Genomic DNA, 22,578 nt, shown 5'->3' with positions numbered 1-22,578 from the left:
GTTTTGTGCACCCATTCCTCTGTCTGCATCCAAATGACCTCCATACATCAAATGACACTGCAATCTCAGCGACAGAACCTATTATGGTTGAGTTAGGAGGAAGGTTCAAGCTGTGGTCATGGAGATGGACACTATCGGGTGTGCCTTTTTCCAGATATTTGTGAATATATTCATGAAGGAGGGAAAGGGGGAAATAATAATTCAAAACATCTGACTGCGCAACCAACCATAATAGTAATAATGTCATGTTTGATACACCCTGAAATAATTAGACTGGGATCCTGCAAGGACACAACCAACCAAAGGGACAGGCCTGAAACTTCCCACAAAGGAGCGCTAACTGGAAGATAATTTCTGACTGTTACCCGTTTGCTACATGTGGAGACTATTGGATGATAGAGGCCAGATTTGTGTCCCTGTCTAAACTGGCAGCAGTTAAAGCTAATTTATGCACAGGAAGTTGGCTGATTATTAAACAGAGAAAGCTCGGGATATCCCCAGCCACTGTGCAGTTTCATCACACGAGGGTCATTATGGGTTCCATTTATCAAACCTTTTGGTTTCCTAGCCAACATTTCATGAGTTCGAACCCCTCCAGCGCTGGATTGTTGAGTCACTCTTCGTGGTGAGCCTTGAAGATGCATGTATTGATTTTTCTTTAAAGGGCATTGTATCCAACCCTTTAAGTAAAGTACAGCAAGATTTTCTTTTTCTTTCAATAAATAAGGGAAACAATATGATATTGCTCGAAAGGGAAAGCAAAAGGAAATCGTAAGTGGTGCTTTGAAGCGCTTCATAGTCTTAAATCCGTTATGGAAAACAATCTGCTCCAACCTCTTTCTTATCTGGAGGCCATTTATTGCAATGATCGATCAGAGCCCTTTTTATGGGAGAAAAGATAAAACAATTCTTAGCCTGCATGTGGATGTGAGTGTGTGCGTGATTAGAAATCACCCAATTCTACTTTCTCTTGGATCTGTAAACCACACAATCTGGGCTGCCAGTAAATCTCTGCATATCTCTTTCTATTTCTCCCTCCCCCCTCCTCTTACCGAAATTCTCTTCGCCTTCAGGCCAAGTCATGCTGCTAAATATTGCTGACCACTTTTTCTGTTATGGCTTTCATGTCACTTAGCTATTGAAAGTAAGATGGATTTGTACTATTTCTCCACTCTCCTGTGCTTTCCCTACACCCTAGGTCTACAAGGAGAGGCCATTGGAGGAGAAACGTCATGTGACAGAGTGGTGCCAATGTTATTCTTTAAGGGTGTCAAGACCCTGTCAGTTTATGAAATAAATATTGGGAAACAACGAAATGCAAAAAGCGACCTACTACGACAGCTCTGCGATCTATGGAGGCTATCCCTACCAAGGAGCAAATGGTTTCGCTTACAATGCTAGTCAGCAGCAATATCCTCCACCTTCTGCTTCTGGGCTGGTGGAAACTGAGTACCATCGACCTGCATGTTCTTTGCAGTCTCCCGCCGGCACCAACAGCACTGTGTCCCATCACAAGGCCAATGAAATCAGCGAGAGTTGTATGAGGACCATCCCCAGCCAGTCTCTCCAGCCCCCAACCCTACCAGAACAGCCCCAGCAACAGCCTCCGACCCAGCAGGCACCACCACTGCCCCCTCCTCCTCCCCCCTCCGTGTCGCCACCTCAAAATGCCACTGCCAACAGCACCCCTTCCAATGCCACAAAGAGCTCCATCCTGAACTCACCTACCATGTCCAAACAAATCTTTCCCTGGATGAAAGAATCTCGGCAAAACACCAAGCAGAAAAACAGCAGCTCCAGTTCAGGTAATGGAATAGGGGAGGGTTAACTGGAGAAAGCAGGAGGGTTCAGTGTTTACTAGCACAATCAGCTGATCCACCACCCTCCAAAGTTCTGCTAAACTTCTTGGGAGCCCTGCCTGCCAAATATTTCCTGGTGTCAGGAAAGAGATGAAACTTCCCCAATGTTTTTGCTGGGAAATTGAACTTGTACAATCTCTTGAGATCACAAGCATTATTTTATTTCATTTGTGCATACACATACAAGCCCATCTCAAGAGAGTCGGGTGATGAGAGAGGCTTCAGTTTGCTTGATGGTGACCTCTGTTCAACTCTGAAAAAAGAATGTGAAGTTCCCTTTGCTTCTCTCTTTTCAAGCTTGGATGCCTGTTAGAATCATCTTCAACATTCCATACTGCAGCCTCTCCCTCTCCCTCCTTGGCAGCTATTAAACCAGAGCCAGATATGTACAAGCCCCTGGCCTGTCTTCCACCAGTGTTAGCACTTTTTTTTTTTGCTTGATTCTATTCCAGCAATAAGCCAGCGACCTATTCCTGCTGAAGCGTAATGAGAATAAAATAGCTCATCATGATCTTCAGTCAAGATCAATGCTTTGTTTGATATTCATAACCTCCTTTGATTTTAGCTCACAGACTGGCAGCCTTATAGGAATGGGAACAAAGCTTAGGTTTCTTTAGCACTCTGCAGTCAGGTCCATAAATACATTATGGGTGGATTACAGTGTTTATCTACAGTGTTATTACATAAGTAAACCCAAATCGATGAGAAAAGTATTAGCGTCCTTTTCCCCAGGCATTTGGCTTCTACTTATCGTTACTTCCACAATTTATCTTGGACTGAGAAAGTAGATTCTAAACATTTTTGCAAATGTTTTCCTCAATGCATTTCTAATGCTATCACAGAATAAAATCAACTCTAGGCAGGCTTTATTATTTAACATATTCAGTGTTCTATGTTTTATGTTTCTCTCTCCCTCTCTCTCTCTCTCTCTCCACACACACACACACACACACACACACACACACACACACACACACACATCTTAGTTTACCAAACCAGAATCTATATATCTTGTCAATCAGAATACTAAGACTAGATGCTAAATGCTTGTATTTGGAAATAGCAGCTACAAAGCCTTTCGGGTAGATATGCTTTAGGTTGCAGCCTTATCTCATCATTAGGTCCAATAGCCAGAAGCCTAGATACATAAATTAAGCTTAAGCATATAAAACTTGAAAGAACAACGTATATCTTCCAAAAGACTATCCTCTAAGAATCAAAGTAGCTTCAGCAGAGGTTTCTTCGCTAATGTGAAGAAAAGTGCAGGGCATTTTTAAAAACACCTCAGTATTCTCCCTCCCTATAGACACAGGACAATTAAGTAAATAAATAATAAACAGTTTACCGTTACATGTATTTAAAAATTGATCAAGACAGGCTACATTTACACTTTAAGAGTAGGGAAGAAAGTGTCCTCCAGTTGATTTGGACTGCATCTCCCATAATACCTCTAAATTGCTTGAGATAATTGAGCCTGATGGGTTTTGTAATACAGAGCCCCTTCTTGGCATCAAACAGTATATCCCTTTAAACTCAATAACAGATTTGGCCTTGAAATCTCTTATTTCATTCTATTATTTTCAATGGGCTGAAACTGGTTTTAAGCCAAGAAATATTTTACTGCAGGTGTGTATCCGAGGTTATCTTAAGAAGAAAGTGGAGGGAAAATGGATGTTTGCTATCAGGATTATATTTTGATTTGACTGATATAAGATATCCATATTATTGACAATAATCTAACTCAAATAATAGGGAATTTCTGCGGTTTTGGCGCTGAGGAAGAGTAGTCTGACAATCATTAGTTGCCTTGTTTATCTTTCTTGTAAAAATTACATTTCCGAGGAGTTGTTATTTCTAGTAGTTTTTGAAGACTGGTTCCTTTTCTAGAAATGGTTGCTTCAGGCAATTATTACTAGATCAGAGAATTAAAATGGGAGGGAAAAGATCAGAATATTCTTTAGCCTGATGGTTTTCAATTCTTACAATCCTCACTCTATATAGCTATTCTGGGGATAAGAAATTAGAAGTCAAATATATTTGGAGGGTCCAGATTTGAAAGGATCAGTAATGTTCCTTCGGTGCTCTTCTTCTGAAAGCTTGCTAGCCTCAGTATGAGGGAGACACTGACCATTCAGCATGATTGATTCAACACAGGATAGTTGAATGAATGGAAGAACACCACATGTACTTTGACTCAGGCAGCAAATGGCCTTTGATCAGCCTTCCTTCCATTTAAATACATTTGCTATTTGTTTGGGCAGAGTGAGCCATTCTAACATTAGATCTCTCAGAATACTTGCAAATTTAGCAAGTAGTAGTTTTTTATTATTTCTGGTCATAGTATGCTAGGTATCATCCTACTTATTTTGTTCTTTGTATGATTTATGTAGGTGAGAGTTGTGCTGGTGATAAAAGCCCCCCAGGGCAAGCTTCTTCTAAAAGAGCTCGCACAGCTTACACCAGTGCCCAGCTGGTAGAACTGGAAAAGGAGTTCCACTTCAATAGATACCTTTGCAGGCCAAGAAGGGTAGAGATGGCTAACCTCCTAAATCTCACTGAAAGACAAATCAAAATATGGTTTCAGAATCGCAGGATGAAATACAAAAAGGATCAGAAGGGCAAAGGCATGATGACCTCTTCCGGAGGACAATCCCCAAGCAGAAGTCCTGTCCCTCCAGCTGCTGGAGGCTACCTGAATTCTATGCATTCCCTCGTCAACAGTGTTCCATATGAGCCCCAGTCACCGCCATCTTTCAGCAAGACCCATCCGAATACCTATAGCATCACTACATCCTATTCGGCTCCTATCAATAACTGCCCTCCTCCTCAAAAGAGGTACGCCGGAACTGCAGCAGTGACTCCTGAATACGACCCCCACTCTCTTCAAGGCAATGGTTATGGCAATCCGCATATACAGGGAAGCCCCGTCTATGTTGGGGGCAATTATGTGGATACCATGGGAAATTCAGGACCATCTATTTTTGGTCTAACTCATCTCCCTCATCCATCCTCTGCCAATATGGACTATAGTGGGGCAATGGGCAACAACCATCATCACGGACCTTGTGATCAGCACCCAACATACACAGATCTTACTTCTCACCATCCTTCTCAGGGAAGAATTCAGGAAGCACCCAAACTGACCCATCTGTAATGTAACATTGGTTATACAGTGAGTCTTAAAAGCTTCCCAAGTTTTTTTTTAAAGAAATTGGGGGGGGGGACCCAACTTTTAATCCCCCCCACTGCGCTACCCAATACAAACAGTTTTATTTGCTTTTGGGTTTTATTCTGATGTGTTTTCCTTTTGGTAAAATGCGTTTTCCAGTCTATGTGACGTAGCAATATTTGTTGCTTGAATTGCTCTCTAGTTTCAATAGTGGATATTTATCTTCTTGAACTCTTGCCTTGTGATCTTGCTTTGAGAGTATACATAGGCTTTATACTCTTACCTTTGACTCTTTTATCAAAACAGGGTATTATGAACAAATTTTCTATACAGACAGTTCTTAAATGTGAATTTGTTCCTACAAAATCAATCCCATCTGGGAAACATTTTTTATTTTAATTGCACTTCTTTTAGATAATAAGAAAAAGGGCGCTTGAACAGGGGCTCCTGAGCAAAATGATTAATACGTGTACGTCTTTAATCGTGTGTATGCTGGTGAACTTTCAGATTTATTTATATTTTTTGGAATAATCTAAGTGTTTAAATTTTTTATTTATCCCCATCTGTTCATATTTATATATATGAAGATATTAAAAATAAACTTCTTTACCCTGAGTATTCAGGAAATATTGACTGGCTGTATGTTCAATGGCATACAAAGAGAATATCATTTGAAAAAGGAACCAGAATTCTTTTATTTTTTAAAAATAAATAATGCAATAAAATATGGAAAACAACACATCAAAGTAGGAAAGTAATGGAGATCTATAGATAATCTAATTAGAAAACGGGTAAACTGGGATCTGATAACAAAGGATCATGGTTTTGTTTTCAAAAGGCACTTCTTAAAACTAACTTACTAAATAAAAGCTTTTATTCTGAGTAATAGAAATTTATGATAAATCATTTGAATGCCACCCTCCAGTCCGAATCCAAAGACAAAAGGAGCGAGTAAAAGAACATCGGGAACGATTGAGCCCCCTGAGTTTTAAATGCACGGCCAAGCTTTTAAATCCGCTTCCCAGACCTCTCTTCCTTCTGACTGGACTTTTAAAGCTGCCAAAATTTTAAGTATTTCCAGAAGGTAGGCGCTCTTCTCTGTCGCCTTAATATCGAACAAAGCCTCCTCCAGCACCATCAAGGCTGGTCGAGCAAGCGTTCTGGTGGTTCGCGTTTGACTCCAGACCCAGAGACAGAGTAATTTTCCTGAGTCAGCGCTTGCCTGGCGACCTCCCCAAAGAAGAGCCGCACTATACATGGCGCTTAAACTGTTCCAAGCTGGAAAAGATCCTGATTTCTGACCGTGGCTGATTGTCGGCATCTCTCTTTGCAGATTTGTTTTTTTGTCCAAGGTGGTCTCAGTCTCTCGTCTTGTCCACGGCTGTTCTCTTCAAAGTGGTGGACTCTGCTCCAAGCTAGCGAGCTGGGGGAGAAACAAAGGCTGTTTCTGGAGGAGCCTCTTCTTCGAAAGAAGAAGCTCAGGTGCTTCAACATTTCTCTGGAGGCCGCAGGCTGCCCGGCTGCAGGCTGTTTTCCCCTGTTGGCTGGGGAGGCTCTCGATTTCTTCTCGCCTCCGCGCGAGGGGAAACGATCGGAGCTTGTTTTACCCGCACGCTTTGCCCCACGGGACAAAATGGACAATCGAGAAACGGTGGTGGGCAAGTCTCGTTGTTTTCCTAAAGAGAACGAAACTGAATTAAGAGTCCGTGGACTTAAAACGAGCGTGTGGGCTCATGTTTGGTATGGCATGGATTCAAAGCACATTTGTTTACAGGCATATACAATTTATCATCCCAGTAATGAAGAAACGGATTCCGCGACAATAAATCTGTTCGCGAAGCGACGTGGTCAGCTTTGAAAGAGCTAAACCTTATAGTTCCCCTCCACCAACTAGGCTGCTTCCCCTCTCTGGCTACAGGAATTGCGGAATTGTTATCATTCCCGCACATCTTGTTAATCTAATTTCCTTTCACATCCCAATCTTTCTCATTCTTTCTAGAAGGGGTTAGGGGGAGGGGGAGAATAGAAAAAATCATTTATATAATATAGGTGAATGTATAGAACCCCTCCCACTCATAAATACATACGCATACACAATTTCTAAACAAGCTTTTGATGCAGCCCTACCAGATCCTTTCTGTCCCTCAAATACATCTGTGCTAACAAACATGGAGAATCCATAGATGGAACCATTCCCCCCACCTTTATTTCCAAACATAGAAAACATGTAATTTTAACACGGGGTTTATTGCCTGTCTTGAATTTGTTTAGGAAGACCTCAGTATGTATATGTATATGTATATGTATATGTATATGGGGGATATGCCACCGTATGATCTGGTTATTTTGTTTAATCTCAATAAATTTGCCATCATATTGGTTTCCCTTTCTAAAATATTATATCGTTTTTTCACTAAATAAAATATCTCTGGTATTTTTCTTCTTTTCTCTCCTCTGTATCTGAAAAGCTTCCAGGGGCCCAGTGATTGTGCAATATAATAAATTCCTCGTTCTAATTTTGCATTCTATATTTACTGCATTTTATCTTCGCTGAACCATTTCCCTTTATACTTAACAGCTGTATGGCTGCAGGCTGAATAGGAAATAATCAAATCTATTGAAAAAGCAAAACTATTTAAAATATAATTATTAGAGTGGAGGAATCAGTTTGAAACTTCTATCTTTTGGGAAAAGATTAAATAGAAAGGGACTGTAAGTGTTAACCCCCCCCCCCCCACTTTCAAAATTAATTGAAGAAAAATGCATTACATGAATTTATGGCGTTGACGGGGAGGGGGAGAAAAAGAGAGAAAACTCTGCTATGAGGACAGAAAAACTGACCCTTAAGAAGGTATATAAGACAAAGGAAGTGGGTTACCACCCCCCATCCCCTTGTTCCAATCTGATTTCAAAGACATTTATTTATTCCTTCCCTTCATCCTGAATATAGTTTATCTGCACGAAGAAAATGTGTGTTCTTACAGAAAATACAGAAGTAAGAAAAGAAAAAAAAATGCTACTTTAAAAAAGACAACCGAGAAGAAAAGCTCTTTGTTCTGGGTAGTTTTTCTATTAGATTGCCTACTGGAAAAGAAAAGAAAACCCACAATCCAGCCTACAGAAAATAAAAACAAAAATCTTCCCAATATCCCTTCCCACACCAATTTAACTCACAAAGCCTCAGTGAACCGAATTGCCCCAGCCGCCTCCCTTGCTCGCCTTACCTCCTTTATGGGGTTCTTTTAGGTATAACATACAGAAGATGGGGTGCACACAGGCGCGCGCGCGCGCGCAGACACACACACACACACACACACACACACACCAGGAACGCCTTGTTATTACCATCAATATTCCAAAAATAAATAATGAAATAAAATCCTTAGGCCTGTGGCTGTCTTCCAGGCGAGTTAAGCTGAAGTTTCTACCCTTCACTGAGAGGGTAGAGTAAGATGGGATCCGTTTGGAAAAATATGCAGCAGCATCTCTCTTGCTTATTTACTAGAGTTTCTTCCTCCCCCTCAACAACCTTTCTTCTTTTTTGCTCAGTCACATTTCATCTAGGAAAGGGCACGAAGCTCGAAATGTGTTCTTAAGGGCCAGAAGCTGTCAAGGCATTTTGGCCGAGAAGATTGATCACGCCTAGATTTCAGCAGAGCTTTGTTTGAAGTAAAGCAAGATTTTTTTTAAAAAAAAATCAAACCCAACAACATATATACCCTCTTTCCTCCCCCTCTATTCTTAAACAATTTCCATCTGAATTTTATGTTGTTATTACAGTATCTCACCCCTCCCCCTCACCAGCTTTCCTTCCATATTGGAGAGGGGGGGAGGTGACTGGTTCACTCAAAAACGAAAAGGCCTGCTGTTCCTTTTCCTTTTGCTTAAATGTGCTTCATCAGAAGATGAAGCAATCAGTTTATCATTTGAACCATCGTAAATAATTCTCAGCACTAACTCAAAATCTGGGACATATAGGGAGTCCTTGAAATGCGTAGGAATATTTCTCTTCTCTTCTCTCCTCTCCCTGGCATCTTTTGCTTTGGAGGAGAGGAAATACGCTTTTCTGTTCCTTGTTACTGAATCCCCCTGTTCCTTCCATTGTTTCCAGCCCCCCTCCTTTCATTTCCCGTTTTATTTGAGGCGATTGAAGAATCATTCTGTCCAAGTCTTCAGCGTTGTTGAATGAGCAAATCGAAAGAAAAGCAAACAAAAAATGGTGTCGGTCAAACAATCTTATTTCGAAAGGGGATCCGTTTTATAGTTCTTTCCTACATGATTGATAATAATTTTTAAAACTGATATTAATTTTTTCCCGCCATCAAGATTACTTCCTTACCTGACCCACTTTTATTGTGGTTAAGGGGAAACAGTGAGTCAGAGTCAGCTGATTCCAATGTCGTTTGTGTTAATACTCTGATTTGTTCTTGAAATCGACTGCATTTCTGTGAAACATACTTCTATGATTTGGTTGTTTGATGGAAATGCCTATGATTGTACTATCCAATTCTGTCCAGCCAACTCAAGATATGTACATGACACAGCTGGACTGACTTCTGTTCTTCTGCATATGGAAGCGAAGTTCCTGGAGAAAATTCTTTCCACACAATGGGTACATGCCAAAATCGGTCGCCAATTGTTCTCTGTACTGTATGGTTCATAAAAGTGGAGCCCCCCCCGCCCCCGTCCCCTGAGAAATGCAGAAAGATGCCAGGTCTTGAGGAGGGGTGGGAAAACCCACCTTGTCCTGGTGCTTGTTTTTAATTTTAGGAAGTAATTATTTCTTTCTTTAGGACTGGTGGTGAAGGGAAGAAATACAAATAAAATGCAAATCTAAAGCAGGGCTCAACGCTTGGCAACCCAGGCAGGGTGCAACTTTCTGATGCGGTTGAGATGCGGAGCCGGCAATGTCAAAACTTTGAAGATTAATGGATTACTTTGTTAATGACTCAAGGCGTCAGATTGGAGGTGCTTAAATGATTTGTGAGGTGCGAAGCGCTTGCCTGACAGTTCCAAACAATGAGAGGGGAGGGCGCAGGACGGGAACAAGCGGGGCAGAAGCCCTACAGGGTGAGCAGAGCCGCGGAGGCTAGAGGATCAGCGGCGGCGGTAGGAACGAACGGCCAAGCGGCGACCGCAAGAGACGCAGGCACACAAACACTCTCACACAAGCACAGCCACTCACCCCAGATATTATTTCAGATTAGGAGGCAAAAGGGGAGCGAACGAGCAGCGGAGATAAGCCTCCTCCTAAAAAAAAAGTGTAAATAATGCCTCTCCGGCCCCAATGAGGCGTTCCTTCTCGACTTTTTTGGATCAATCAAACAGACAGTGGCTTCTTTTGATTAAAGCCCAAATTGTCATTGGGCAGAGGCAATCATGTGACAGCCAATTCGGTCCAATTTCAACCTTGTCTCCATGAATTCAATAGTTTAATAGTAGCACGGTCCCCATACGGCTGTAATCAGTGAATTAGAAAAAAAACACCCCACGAGCGATCTTCTATGATTTTTTTCTCCCTTCTTTCTGTCTCCCCCTTTTTCTCTCTCTCTTTCTTTCTCGGTTCCCCCCCTCCCCTTCCTGGGCCTTGCTCCCCCCTCCCCCTCCCAGAAGCGCTAAATAAGAGGGAACTTTTTCTCCAAGGGGGCTGCGAGTTGAAGGCCATGAATTTCGAATTTGAGCGAGAGATTGGCTTTATCAATAGTCAGCCATCGCTCGCTGAGTGCCTGACATCTTTTCCCCCTGTCGGTGATACATTTCAAAGTTCATCAATCAAGAACTCGGCGCTTTCACACTCGACACTGATTCCTCCTCCTTTTGAGCAGACCATCCCCAGCCTGAAACCGGGCAGCCACCCTCGCCACAGCAGCGGCAGCCGCCCCAAGCACAGCCCCAATGGCAACAGCGGCAGCCCAGTGCCAGCCGGCGCCCTCCAGCCTCCGGAGTACCCCTGGATGAAAGAGAAAAAGGCGTCCAAGAAAACCGCCCTGCCGCCGCCTGCTTCGGCCTCCGCCCCTGGACCAGCTTGCCTGAGCCACAAAGGTCAGTTGAAAGACTTTGCTGCACCATTCCGCTTCCCAAGGCTTCCCCTCGATTTGTTTGTTCTCCCCCACCCTCCCCACTGCCTTCGCCTTCTCTGTTGGAGCGTTGCCTTCCTAACTCAGGCGCTGAACCCTGAGGAAGGAAGCCGGCGGTGGGATCCACAGGCAAAAGCATCAGAAACACCAATAACCCTCCTTCGCCCCACCCCAAGCAAAGTTTCTTTCCCCCTAACTTGTTTAGCGTGGGATGATTTATTTGAGTTGGAGGTGACCTCCTCTTGTCTCGCTGTCCTAGAGTTGGGATCCTTGACAGTAATGAAGAGTGATAGATTACTCTTGCTCAGCTAAGCAGCTGATGCATTAATTATAATTTGTGGTATGACTAATATCAAAGTTTGCTCGGCTAGGGAAAGGTTTGGGAGATGGAGATGAAGCAGTTCTTCGCGCTTAGGGGAAAAGGGGTCCCGGAGAGCGGGCGCACAAGGGGGCAACACAATGGCTTTACTGCATTCGCGGGGCGGCCATTTTGTTGCAGTTGAGATATTTTTACGCTCTGGAGAGGAGAGCGAGAGGCAGAGATTTCCCACCACCAGCAGCACCACTCGGTTCTTTCCAGACTCGAGTGTCCTCAAAAGGACCAGCTGGGGCAAATTTTCCACCTTTCACCCTCTCTATGACATACGTCCTTTCTAACAGTGGTTGTTTTCTTCGTCAACAGAATCTCTGGAGATCTCAGAAAATGGTAATGGGGGCTCCAGGAGACTAAGAACTGCGTACACCAACACACAGCTTTTGGAGCTGGAGAAGGAATTTCATTTCAACAAGTACCTCTGTAGACCAAGGAGGGTGGAGATCGCCGCTCTCCTAGATCTGACCGAGAGGCAAGTCAAAGTCTGGTTTCAAAATAGGCGGATGAAGCACAAGAGGCAGACCCAATGCAAGGAGAATCAGAACAGCGAAGGGAAATGTAAAGGCTTGGAGGATCCCGAAAAAGTCGAAGAGGAGGAGGAAGAGGAGGAAGATGAGGAGGAAGAGGAGAAATCTCTTTTTGAGCAAGCCCTCAACAATGTCTCTGGCTCTCTTTTGGACAGGGAAAGCTACCCTTTTCAACAGAACGCCCTGGCTCAGCCGCAGGCGCCTCCAAGCCTCCACAATGGAGGGTCCCAAACTTTTCCAGTTTCGCCTTTAACCAGCAATGAGAAAAATCTCAAACATTTTCAGCACCAATCACCCACTGTTCCCAACTGCCTCTCAACAATGGGCCAGAACTGTGCAGCTGCCCTGAACAATGGCAGTCCGGAGGCCCTGGAAGTCCCTTCTTTGCAGGACTTCAGCGTTTTCTCTGCAGATTCCTGCCTACAGCTTTCTGACGCTGCTGTCTCCCCCAGTTTGCCAGGATCCCTCGACAGTCCTGTAGATATTTCAGCCGACAGCTTTGATTTTTTCTCAGATACGCTCACCACAATTGACTTGCAGCACCTGAATTACTGAGAAAGCACAGACCTTCATGCGCCAAGGGTTATACCTTCTTTTTTTTCTTTTTGCCCCCCCTCCTTAATTTTTATTTTCCCTCCCCTCCCTTTGATTTCTTTCTCTTTGTCTGCTAGTATTTTCGATTACCCTGATGTTGGAGAACTACTTTGCCGTTTCCCTATGGCATTTTAGTTTTACCTAGTCACATACTAGGTGACTAGGTAAAGCATACTATTAAAGCAATATATATGGCCTGTAAAAGAAAGTGATCATATCAAATGTGTATCTTCACTTTCTTTTTATTTTTGTATTACATTAGGGTGCGTTGTCATAAGTATTTTTGGTAGAATAAATTCTTGTTTACTACAAGCACCTTTTTATCTCTCTCTTTCTCTCTCTCTTCATGTATAGCACAAGGAGTTGCCCCCTCCCCTCCTTTGGTCTGAAATAAAGCCAAGAAATTTGGTTACAGACCTCTCTTCTTTTTTTCTTGAAAAAAAAACATTTATTGGAAGAAAGCTGCTGAAATCTTTTACCTCCTTTTCTCCCCCATCCCCCAAAATGGCATTGTTACAATTCTTCCCATAACTTAGAATATCTTTGATCCTTATTAAAAAAGAAAGTAAGCATTTCCTCCGTTTAATACATACCATATATTAGAATTAAAATACACAAAAATACTGCTTTAGTGCTATTAAAAACTATTAAAAACACTGTGAGTTTGTCTCTTGCACGCATATATATATGAAAGAAAAATATTCTGCAAAAGGAAAAAAGCAAGGGCTCCTTAGGCGGATTGCTGCAGTTATGCAGACAGATAAAAATGTATATTTATATTAAGTCACTGTGTTTATTCTTTTTGCGAACCATGTCTTGGAAAGAAATGTTGGTGTGGAGAAATCAAGAAAAGGTACACTTCTGGTGGATTTCAGTCCCAATGTTCCAAAGGTCCCAAGAAAAGAAATCTAAAAGAGAGAGGAAATCAGAAAAGCCATTTGATAAAAGCTAGTTATTAAACTGTTGCAAGGCATATAAATTATGGATTCAAATTTGGGTTCAAAGGACAAAAGCTCACGCTGAAGGTGGGGAAAAAGACATTCTCACCAAAGCTCAGTCTGAATGAACTTCAGGTTAACAAGTGTACATTTAAGATCTTTCAGCTATTCTATTCTTCCAAAGCACATAAAAATTGAAGTGGCCGATCTAAAAGTGCTTTTAATTGAAAGTGGTGGTGGTGGTTGTGTGTGTGTGTGTGTGTGTCCATCTTCTAGTGCAGATTAATTTAATTCATTCATACAGGTTGATGTGCGTTCTTTTGTGCCCTACAAGATAGCAGCCTGTGTTAGCAGATGGGGTTTGTTTTTCTTGGTGTGTGTGCATGTATGAATAACTATCCCCTTTTTTTCCTCCCCTTTTCTTGGTAAGAATGCGTATGGGTGTTTATGTAGGTACACAGGCATATGGAGAGAGGGGGGAGAATGATTCAGGCTTTACAGGCTCGCATTTGCTAGTCCTTCTGCTCCGGCTGCATTTATTTTGGTGGCAGATTGTTTCCCTGTTTTGCAACCCATCTATGTGGGGTGGCGCAAAACCGCGTGGGTAATAGCTGGAAGGACTGGATGCAATTCTTCCTAAACTCATAAATCAAAGGCTTTTTGTGAATGAGAATGTCATCAAAGAGATCAATTGCAGGAACACATGCACAAATAAAAATCCTCTTACGTATTTGCTGGAGTAGGGGATCCCTGTCTAAAACCATTAAGCTTGGAAGCGGCTAGTCATAATTCATTTTTTATTGCTCTGTTAAAACAACTGCTTGGCTAAGCTTCAGGTGCGGCAGGGAATCCCCTTTCTTTCCCTTTCTCCCTCCTCCCTCCTTCGCCTAGCTAGCACGAAGATCGAAGATTGCTCTTTCGGGGCAGAACATTTTCTTTGAAAAATCGTGTTTTCGTTTTAGTTTATAGACGTTTTACTTTATAGGCAAACCAGCAGGTCTGTTAGTTTGGGGAGCCTCCAATGCTACTGACAAAGAAGCTTTCGACACAAATCAATTGCCTCCAGAGCCTAAGCAGATTTTCCCTTGGGACCAGAACTATGCCGAGACATATAGTTCTCACACACACAAAAAGGGGGACAGAGGGGAGGAAAGAAATCCTAACAGTGATTCCGGAATGTAAAGGTTTTCGGCGAAATTCTTGAGTGCCTTAGCTATCCGATAAACGCAACAAACGGCTTTGCTCCGTTCGGAATACCGAGAACAGCCTCGCCACAAAGGGGACTATGGGGACGGGGGAGAAGGATCGGGCCTTGGGAAAAGTCCCCAGAAGTGAAAGTTTTGGAGGGAACTCCCGTGTTCGAGAGTCAAATTGGAAACCCAGCAAGGGACAAGCTGCTTCTTTTCTCTAAATTCACTCCCTTCTGCATTCTGGCAAGCAAGTGGGGGGGGGGGGCGGTAGTGTTGGCCTCATAATGCAAAGCTTTCGGGCAAAGACAGCCTGACAAAGGGGGAAAGTTCATTGGAACAATGGCGGAGAAATAGAGGGGAGAGGATTGAAGGGAGCAGCAGCAAGCAGAGGAAAGGAAAGGAGGGAGGGAGTGGGGGGAGAGGGAAGGAGGGAGGGAGAGAATGTCTGAAGAGAACAGATGGGTAGATAGAAATCGGGCCAAGAATAAAACTGTCCCAACAGTCATTTGGTCTAACAGAAAACAGTAAACAGATTGTTTTTATTTTCAAAGTTGATTAGCAAAGGTTGTGTTTTTCTAAGCAGGAAACATAAAATCTCTGTATATCTATTTTCTTTTTTTCAATTACCGTACAGTGTAAACAACACTGTATGCCAACTTCACTGATCTGGTTAATAACTCTATTATTATCCACTGAATGTACTTGCAATTTTTGATAATTGATCCGTGAATGTGAATTATGTAAATGGTTTGCTAAACTCTAAAATGATATTTCTTTATTCTTCTGTTCGTAAAAGAAAGAGAAATGAGTGTAGACAATAAGCTTCCAATCAAAGGGGAGATTAAAAAAAAAACTGGCTGCATATCAGAATTTACTTGTTTTACAAAAATGCCAGAAACCTTCTTCTAAAAACATTGTGTCTTTATATGATTTATAGCTAGATTTTAGCATAAGCTTCACATTTTGATCAACATCTCCTGGGTCCTAACTTTCATAATTATCAAAATAGGAATATTAAGTTACCAGAAGACTAACCTACCTTTTTAGGAAAGGATGTAGCTTTTTAGGAAAGAAAATAGCAATCTAATTAGATAATGACTAGAACGGAATCTGGTATGTGAGTAAAGTAATACCAACTCATTAACTGTTTAGAATTGGCACAATGATGAGTTGCTAATAAATGTAAGTTGTTCATAAGACTATCAGAAGTTAGAAAAGAGATATACACAAACATTAATACTTTCAGGCGGTCTCTTTCAAGCAAAAGTTCCCGGGCCTTTTTCATGCTTGTTTTATCACTTAAATTTGTCCCTTTCTATATAATATAAAATCTCTGTGTGAACTTCCTTATTCAAAAAAGAAAGAAAGAAAGAAAAGAAGAGAAAAGTCCCATCAAACCACTTAGTAAATAGCTAAGCTCTTCGGCCCAGTTCTAAACTCAGAAAAAATATCGGTGAGTTTAGTGGCACCTTTCCAAGAAGAAACTTGTGCGGTTGGATGGGAAACAGAAGTAGAGGGCGATCATTTTGAGCATGGACTTTTTGCTTTCCTCGTTTTCTGCCACAACGAAAGATGTACAGCTTAAGTGAAAATGAATCTCAGACCCCCGTTGTCGCCTCTCAGCCCTTTCCCTTGGTCCCTTTCCTTTTAATAACTGGACATGGTCATTCAGTGTTGGTATTTCACAGAACATCCTACTCTGTCTCGTGTTTTCAAACCGAGTGTGCAGCCAATGGGGAGGGGAAAGGAGGGAAGGAAGAGGCAGGCGAGACTGCGCTTGATTGGCAGAGAGAGGCAGTCGAAAACTGGGAAAGAGATGGGTGGGAGGGAGGCCGAGTGTTTGCACAGGCGCTCTGCCTCTTCAGCTGCTGAGCTGGGCTGAACTGAAGATCGCTGCCAATGGCAGCCTTTGTAAGCGCTTCCTTTCCGCACCAAACGCCGTCAAACATCAGCAGAAGCCCGCAGCCTAAGCCCAGAGCCTTGACTTTTTAATTCAGTCACCTACTTCCCCACAGTTGCCGCCCTTCTTGGGTATTCAAAGCTCGCGTCCGCGGCAACAACAATGGCGTTGCGCCTTATTTCCATGCAAATAGCCGCGGGAGGTTGGACTAAGCGCCATTAACTCTTGCTGGCTCGCCTCAGGTTCGGACCGTCCCGAGCGAAGAGGAACGGATCCCGGTTCCCCCTCGTCCAGATAACCGCCTTCTCCCTGTAAAGCCGGGCCTTTAGGCTTCCCCAGCCCGAGTGTTCTACACCTAGGAGAAGGTGCCAGAGTAGCGGCAACCGATTTGATGGCGAGCGCCTTTACCTACCTGCAGTCTCTGTATCCTTCAATCCACGCTGGAGCAGCCCCCTCCGGCGGCCGCTCAGTGCTTTCTGTTCTTACTGCTGTTGTTCCCGCGGCGGCTGCTCCAGGTTGAGCGCTTGGGCGCATACTGGCTCGACGGCCCAGCTCTCCAAACCCAAAACGCTGGCTGAGAAGAGTATGGGAGGGAGGGAGGCGGCGGCGGCGGCGGCGGTGTCTGCGCGTCACCTTGATGAAGGGGCGCTCAGAATTTAAATGCCACAGCCAGGGTGATCCATCACCAGGAAGGAACAGGGCAACTTTGGCAGCCGCAGCAATCATTGGCTGCCGCCCTCACGTGGTCACCGCCTCACTGTACATTCATATCATTTTTCTTCTGGCCCCCATGGAGGAAGTGAGAAAGTTGGCACGGTTACCCAGGACTTCGAAGAGCCGGTCAATCGGTGATAGATGGACACGGCAAGGATGAATTCCTTCCTCGATTATCCGCCCATCCTCAACGGCGAGCCCACCACTTGCGCCTCCCGTGCCTATCACCGCCACCACCACCACCACCACCCCGACCATGGGATTACAACCACTTTTCAGTCGTGCGCTGTCGGCACCAACAGCTGCAACGGGGACGATCGCTTTCTGGTGGGCAGGGGAGTTCAGATAAGCCCCCATCCCCACCACCACCAGGCTGGTACCACCTACCAACATCACCCCAATTTGGGGATGTCCTTCTCGCACCCCAATTGCGGGTCCGGCTATGGCGCGCAAAACTTCACTGCGGGAGGCTATGGCCATTATCCACTCAGTCAAGAGACGGAAATCAGCGGGGGCTACTCCCCATGCGCTCCTACTCTCTACTCGGGAAATCTCTCTTCCTCCATGGTCCAGCATCCCCAGAGTTATGGTGGGGGCACAACCAGTTCTACTCAGTACATTCATCCCTCTTTCGGAGAGGAGCAGCAGAATTTAACCCTCACTAATTTCAGCCACCCCTTGTCTCCTCTCCACTCTGCCCATCCAGAAAGCTGCACGTCTCCTTCTTCGGAAGTTTCTCCACCAGCCCAGACTTTCGACTGGATGAAAGTGAAGAGAAACCCTCCTAAAACAGGTTAGTCCTCATTTTCTGGGTGGTTAAGGCACTCTTGACTTTGAATAGCTGCTGTTTTGCAGACTGGCCTGGCTGTCCTAGGTATCAGAAGGAAAGGGGTACTTGGGTCCAAAAGGCAACAGGTGGACATTACACTCTGCCATTGCACCATGTTAAATTATTAAATGTGAGCAATCTGCTAAAGGAATGTGCCCCGTATTGTTTTTGAATCAGAATCAACCTGGTTTGCCTGGCCTATCTAAATGGCTCAGGCAAGGTTTGCAGGATGATATGCAGAAGCCAAGCATGATGAAGTTATTTCCTACTGATTCAAATAGACCTTGCTTTGGAGTAAACATGCATAGAATTGGCCCAGAAAGCATCTTCCGTTACCCCTAGCCACTACTGGAGTCGTGCCTTGATAAATGCCACCTTTCATTTAAGGCCTTTGAATCCATGCTTCTATGCAGCAAGATGTGCCTGTGTGACTTATGGCTACTGTTGCTTTTTTTTTTCTTCAGGAAAAGCTGGAGAGTATGGTTATGTGGGTCAAGCCAACACAGTTCGCACCAATTTCACCACCAAGCAGTTGACGGAACTGGAGAAAGAATTCCACTTCAACAAATATCTTACAAGAGCACGCAGAGTAGAGATAGCAGCCTCTTTGCAACTCAATGAAACCCAGGTCAAGATCTGGTTCCAGAACCGCAGGATGAAGCAGAAGAAGAGGGAGAAAGAGGGCTTGCTGCCCATCTCTCCAGCCACTCCAACCGGAAGTGAAGAGAAGGCAGAGGACTCTTCTGAAAAGTCCAGCTCATCCCCATGTACCCCCTCTCCTACTTCTTCTACCTCAGATACACTGACTACCTCAAATTGAGCTCCACAGTTATTCATTCTTCACTCCCTGGCCCCCTATGTTCAGCCCTAGAGTAGTTGATAATGTCCCAACCCTACTTTTATAAAGACTGAAGCGGGGAACCCTCCTCCATCCCATCCTTCTCTTGTCATGTTGGGTTCCAGATCACATCTTTTCTTACTGCGCCCTTCAAACAATTGACATCCCATACTGAAACTTGTTGGAAGCAAAGCTCACTGGTTCCCCCCTCCCCGAACTTCTTCCAAATTAGTGGGCATAATCCAGGACTACTGAGTTAGGGGATAGAGAAATAATAGAAAGGGACTTTGTGGCATAATATCACTGAGATTTAACTAAAAGCTAATTTTGGCTGGAATAGGCCCCAATAGTTCAGGATCACAGTCTTATTTCGAGACTGAGGGTTTCCTTAATTCAACATCAGGCTTTTTTCTCCTCAGTACAAGAATTTATTTAGGTGTCTCTCATCTCTAGACTACTTGTGAGAAAAATCAAAAAATGATTACCACAATGATAAATGTTGATAGACTAGAATGAAATTGCCAAAGAACATTTATGTAGGTTCTCCTCCATGGCAGAGACAAAGAGGTTCGCAGTTCCAAAAAGAGATGCACTATTGAAAGCGTTTACATGACTTCTAAAAAGTTCATGCTTTAATTTAATGTACTTGGGTTTTTTTTTTCGTGTGTGTATGAGTTGTTGGTTGTAAATATTTTGTTCAAGAGATTTATCTTTTTACAGATTTTCTAGAAATGTTTAGATTGATTATAAATTTAAAACAAGGTGGTTGCGTTCTCAAAACTTGATTCGATTTTATAGCAAAAAGTTGTCATGATCAAAGATGTGTTCAACTCAATCAGATACCTCAAAAAAAAAAAAAACAATCATAGACTAGTATTCTTCCTTCAAAATAGTTAGGTAAGAATGTTGAAATTGCACTAGATTTTTTAAAAAGGAACCTTGCTTATTAAGGTCTGCCCACTATTTTCTTTCCCAAAATCTCTATGGAATTATTCTTGACCCAAAACTTATGCAGAAAATGGAGAGACCAGGCCTGCTCCCGATTTCCCATTTATCCTTCCTTAGATTTTTCAGCTGAACTTCTGAATGTGGTAATTGGCCCAAACGAATGTATAGTTCATGTGATTTGTGTACGGAACTTTGCATGATGCACAAAGTTTTGATGTACTATGTTAACACTGAGTTTTATCAGTTGTCTTTTGTGATTGAGTGCTTCTAATATTTTCTGTACAATCATTCAAGGTTCTGAGATTCTGTTTGGGGGGGAAGGAAGAGAATGGAATCCAGAGCAGGATTTTACGGGTCCTAGAAATCTCTGTAATAAACACAGTATACTCCTATAGCAGGCTCTTATTTGCTTTGGTTCTTTCTTAGGAAGAGAAGCCTAACCAATCAATTCTCTCCCATGTTTGGTGCAAGCCAAATTCTTGCCATTTTAGGCTTCCAGGGCCCCAAGATTAAACCCAGCCCTATCAGTGGATACCCTAGAGAGAACTGGCTGGTCTTTTACTAGGAAAAAGGAGGGCAATGAACCAAATCTCAGTTTTTTTGGAAACACTCTGGTGGGAGCTTCCTGGGTCAAGTGCTAACCTTTTCACCCCAAACTGTATATTGACCTATGTGTAAACTAAGTCCTCTTCAAAAGCCAAAGCTGTCTTCAGCTGGTCTTGCCTGGCATCCCAAGCCACTAGTGAAGAGATTTATATTTCCTTGTCTCAGAGGACCCCAAGAAGCAAAGCTTTCCCCTCCTTTCTTTTAAATTACCAGAACAATCTTCCAGGCACAAACTTTACAGGACAAACTGGGAACAGGCAAAAAACAGCCGGCTGAAGAGCTGCTCCTCTTGCAGAGCAACTCTTCCTGGGGAGTGACATCTCAGGGGGGTCCTGTAACCCCTGCCAAATCCCCCCCCCAATCATTGGGGAAAAAACTATTTGGGGAAGATGTCAAGTGCTCTCTGGGGGGAAAAAAAACAGGCCTTTTATTAAAAACCTGTACAGCTGATTCACTGGAGGAACTTCCTTCCTTTCTTTGTGATTTCTGTCAGTGGTAGCTTTAAAAAGTGTGGGGTAATGATAAATGGAAAGAGTGCAAAACATCATTTTCATTTTACAGTAGCCGTTTTTGGTTTGAAAAAGTTCTGTTGCTAGAATTTAATTGGAAGAGCCTTGCAGCTTCTTAAAAAGGCTTTTAGGAGTCCTGCCCCAGAGATAAAGCAGGAGAGGTTGGAAGTCCAAAGATAAGATTTCGGCTGGGCCAAGCACCAATGGTTGTCTTTCTCCCACAATATCAGCATAAGCAAGCCTTGATATGCAGCCACTTCAGGCCTATTGCCAGGCCAGAGGAAAACCTGGGTTTGCTGAGCCCCTTTTCTCAAGGCCTTCTACCACTTTGGGCAACTTCAAAGCAGGCAAGAGACGAGCTCCTTTCACCTTTCGGCTCTTCTATCTCTCCCCTCCCCCTCAGCTCCTCTTGGCCTCCTTGCTTGTCTTATACTTTCCCCTTTTGTTGATTAGGATAAGGCCTCAAAGCTAAACAAATGGCATTTGCCAAAAGCTTTCAAGTGGCATCTACATGCCAATGGAGAGGGTGAATGAAACCTTTCAAGGCTGAGGGTAGCAAAATTCAGGGATCATCTGATTCTTTCCAGCCTTTTCTGGAGGTAGCTAGAGGAGAGGAAGAGAAGATCAAGGGCTTGGTGTCAGCTGGTTTAAAACTGCTTTCAGCAGCTCCAGAGGTGTCCTGTGAGGGTGGGGAGGAGGGGTTGGTAAAAGGATGTTAATAGCCAGAATACTTATTGGAACAAATGCCACTTCATATAAAGTCTTCTTTGAAAACTAAAATAATTCATTTCCAGGTACACCTGAAGGCATTTTTTTCTGAGTAATCTCTGAGTATAATTTTCCAGAAAATAAGTAATAAATCTGAAATATATAACTTATAATGTAAGCCAATTAACCATAGAAGAAGAAAAAATATCTTCACCAAGAAATGGCACAGATATCTTCAAAGTTTGTTCTAGAGATTATTGATCAAAAAGTCCATCAATCAACTTGAATATCTGACATCTCTCCCCTCCCCCCTCTCTCTCAGACTAAGTAGGAAGTGTATTTTGCCTAAAACCAAACTTGTGTAATTTTTGTCTGTGGTCCTTTCAGTGTCTATTGCTGCTTACACAAATCCACACAACTGAATTCATGTAATATAGTTAATTGATGGATTAGTCTCAACCATTAATTAATCAATACTCATGAATTGATTTACACTTCTCTTCTTCATTGATGATAGAATTTGGGATAGATCCACATTCACCTTTCCATGGTATTCCAGTAAATAAATTAAAAGTAGTTCTTTTAAAAAAATGTCTTTGCTCATCCAACCGGGATGAATTAGGTTTGGCTTTCTTTTGGGTAATGTGGCTACTTAAAAGGAAAACCTGAAGCCTATTTTTAATTTTCATCCTAAAAATTGGGTTTTAGATGCTGCACAAAGATGTTTTTCTCTAGGCAATCAGATTGAAAGCAATCAATATTTACTCAGTCTGAAAAGGGTTGTTGAAAAAGCAGCAAA

At 43.0% G+C, this 22,578-nt stretch overlaps 3 protein-coding genes across 3 annotated transcripts; all 3 read left to right on the top strand.

Annotated features, from left to right (window-relative positions):
• Positions 1–1,298: 1,298 nt before the first annotated feature.
• Positions 1,299–7,410, top strand: HOXA3 (homeobox A3). Its single transcript, XM_032234811.1, has 2 exons — positions 1,299–1,805; positions 4,250–7,410. The coding sequence occupies exons 1-2, from the start codon at positions 1,316–1,318 to the stop codon at positions 5,011–5,013; spliced, it is 1,254 nt and encodes a 417-aa protein (XP_032090702.1). The 5' UTR covers positions 1,299–1,315; the 3' UTR covers positions 5,014–7,410.
• A 3,251-nt stretch (positions 7,411–10,661) lies between these two features.
• On the top strand, positions 10,662–13,382 carry HOXA2 (homeobox A2). Its single transcript, XM_032234812.1, has 2 exons — positions 10,662–11,070; positions 11,788–13,382. Exons 1-2 carry the CDS (start codon positions 10,692–10,694, stop codon positions 12,558–12,560), a joined length of 1,152 nt encoding a protein of 383 aa, XP_032090703.1. The 5' UTR covers positions 10,662–10,691; the 3' UTR covers positions 12,561–13,382.
• Positions 13,383–17,463: 4,081 nt separating this feature from the next.
• On the top strand, positions 17,464–19,405 carry HOXA1 (homeobox A1). Its single transcript, XM_032234813.1, has 2 exons — positions 17,464–18,134; positions 18,635–19,405. The coding sequence occupies exons 1-2, from the start codon at positions 17,483–17,485 to the stop codon at positions 18,988–18,990; spliced, it is 1,008 nt and encodes a 335-aa protein (XP_032090704.1). The 5' UTR covers positions 17,464–17,482; the 3' UTR covers positions 18,991–19,405.
• The last annotated feature ends 3,173 nt before the right edge of the window (positions 19,406–22,578 follow it).

Source organism: Thamnophis elegans, chromosome Z (assembly GCF_009769535.1).
Source record: "Thamnophis elegans isolate rThaEle1 chromosome Z, rThaEle1.pri, whole genome shotgun sequence".
In the NCBI taxonomy this organism is placed as follows: domain Eukaryota; kingdom Metazoa; phylum Chordata; class Lepidosauria; order Squamata; family Colubridae; genus Thamnophis; species Thamnophis elegans.
Note: the sequence above shows the minus strand (reverse complement) of the source record. Positions and strands in the feature narration are given on the sequence as shown.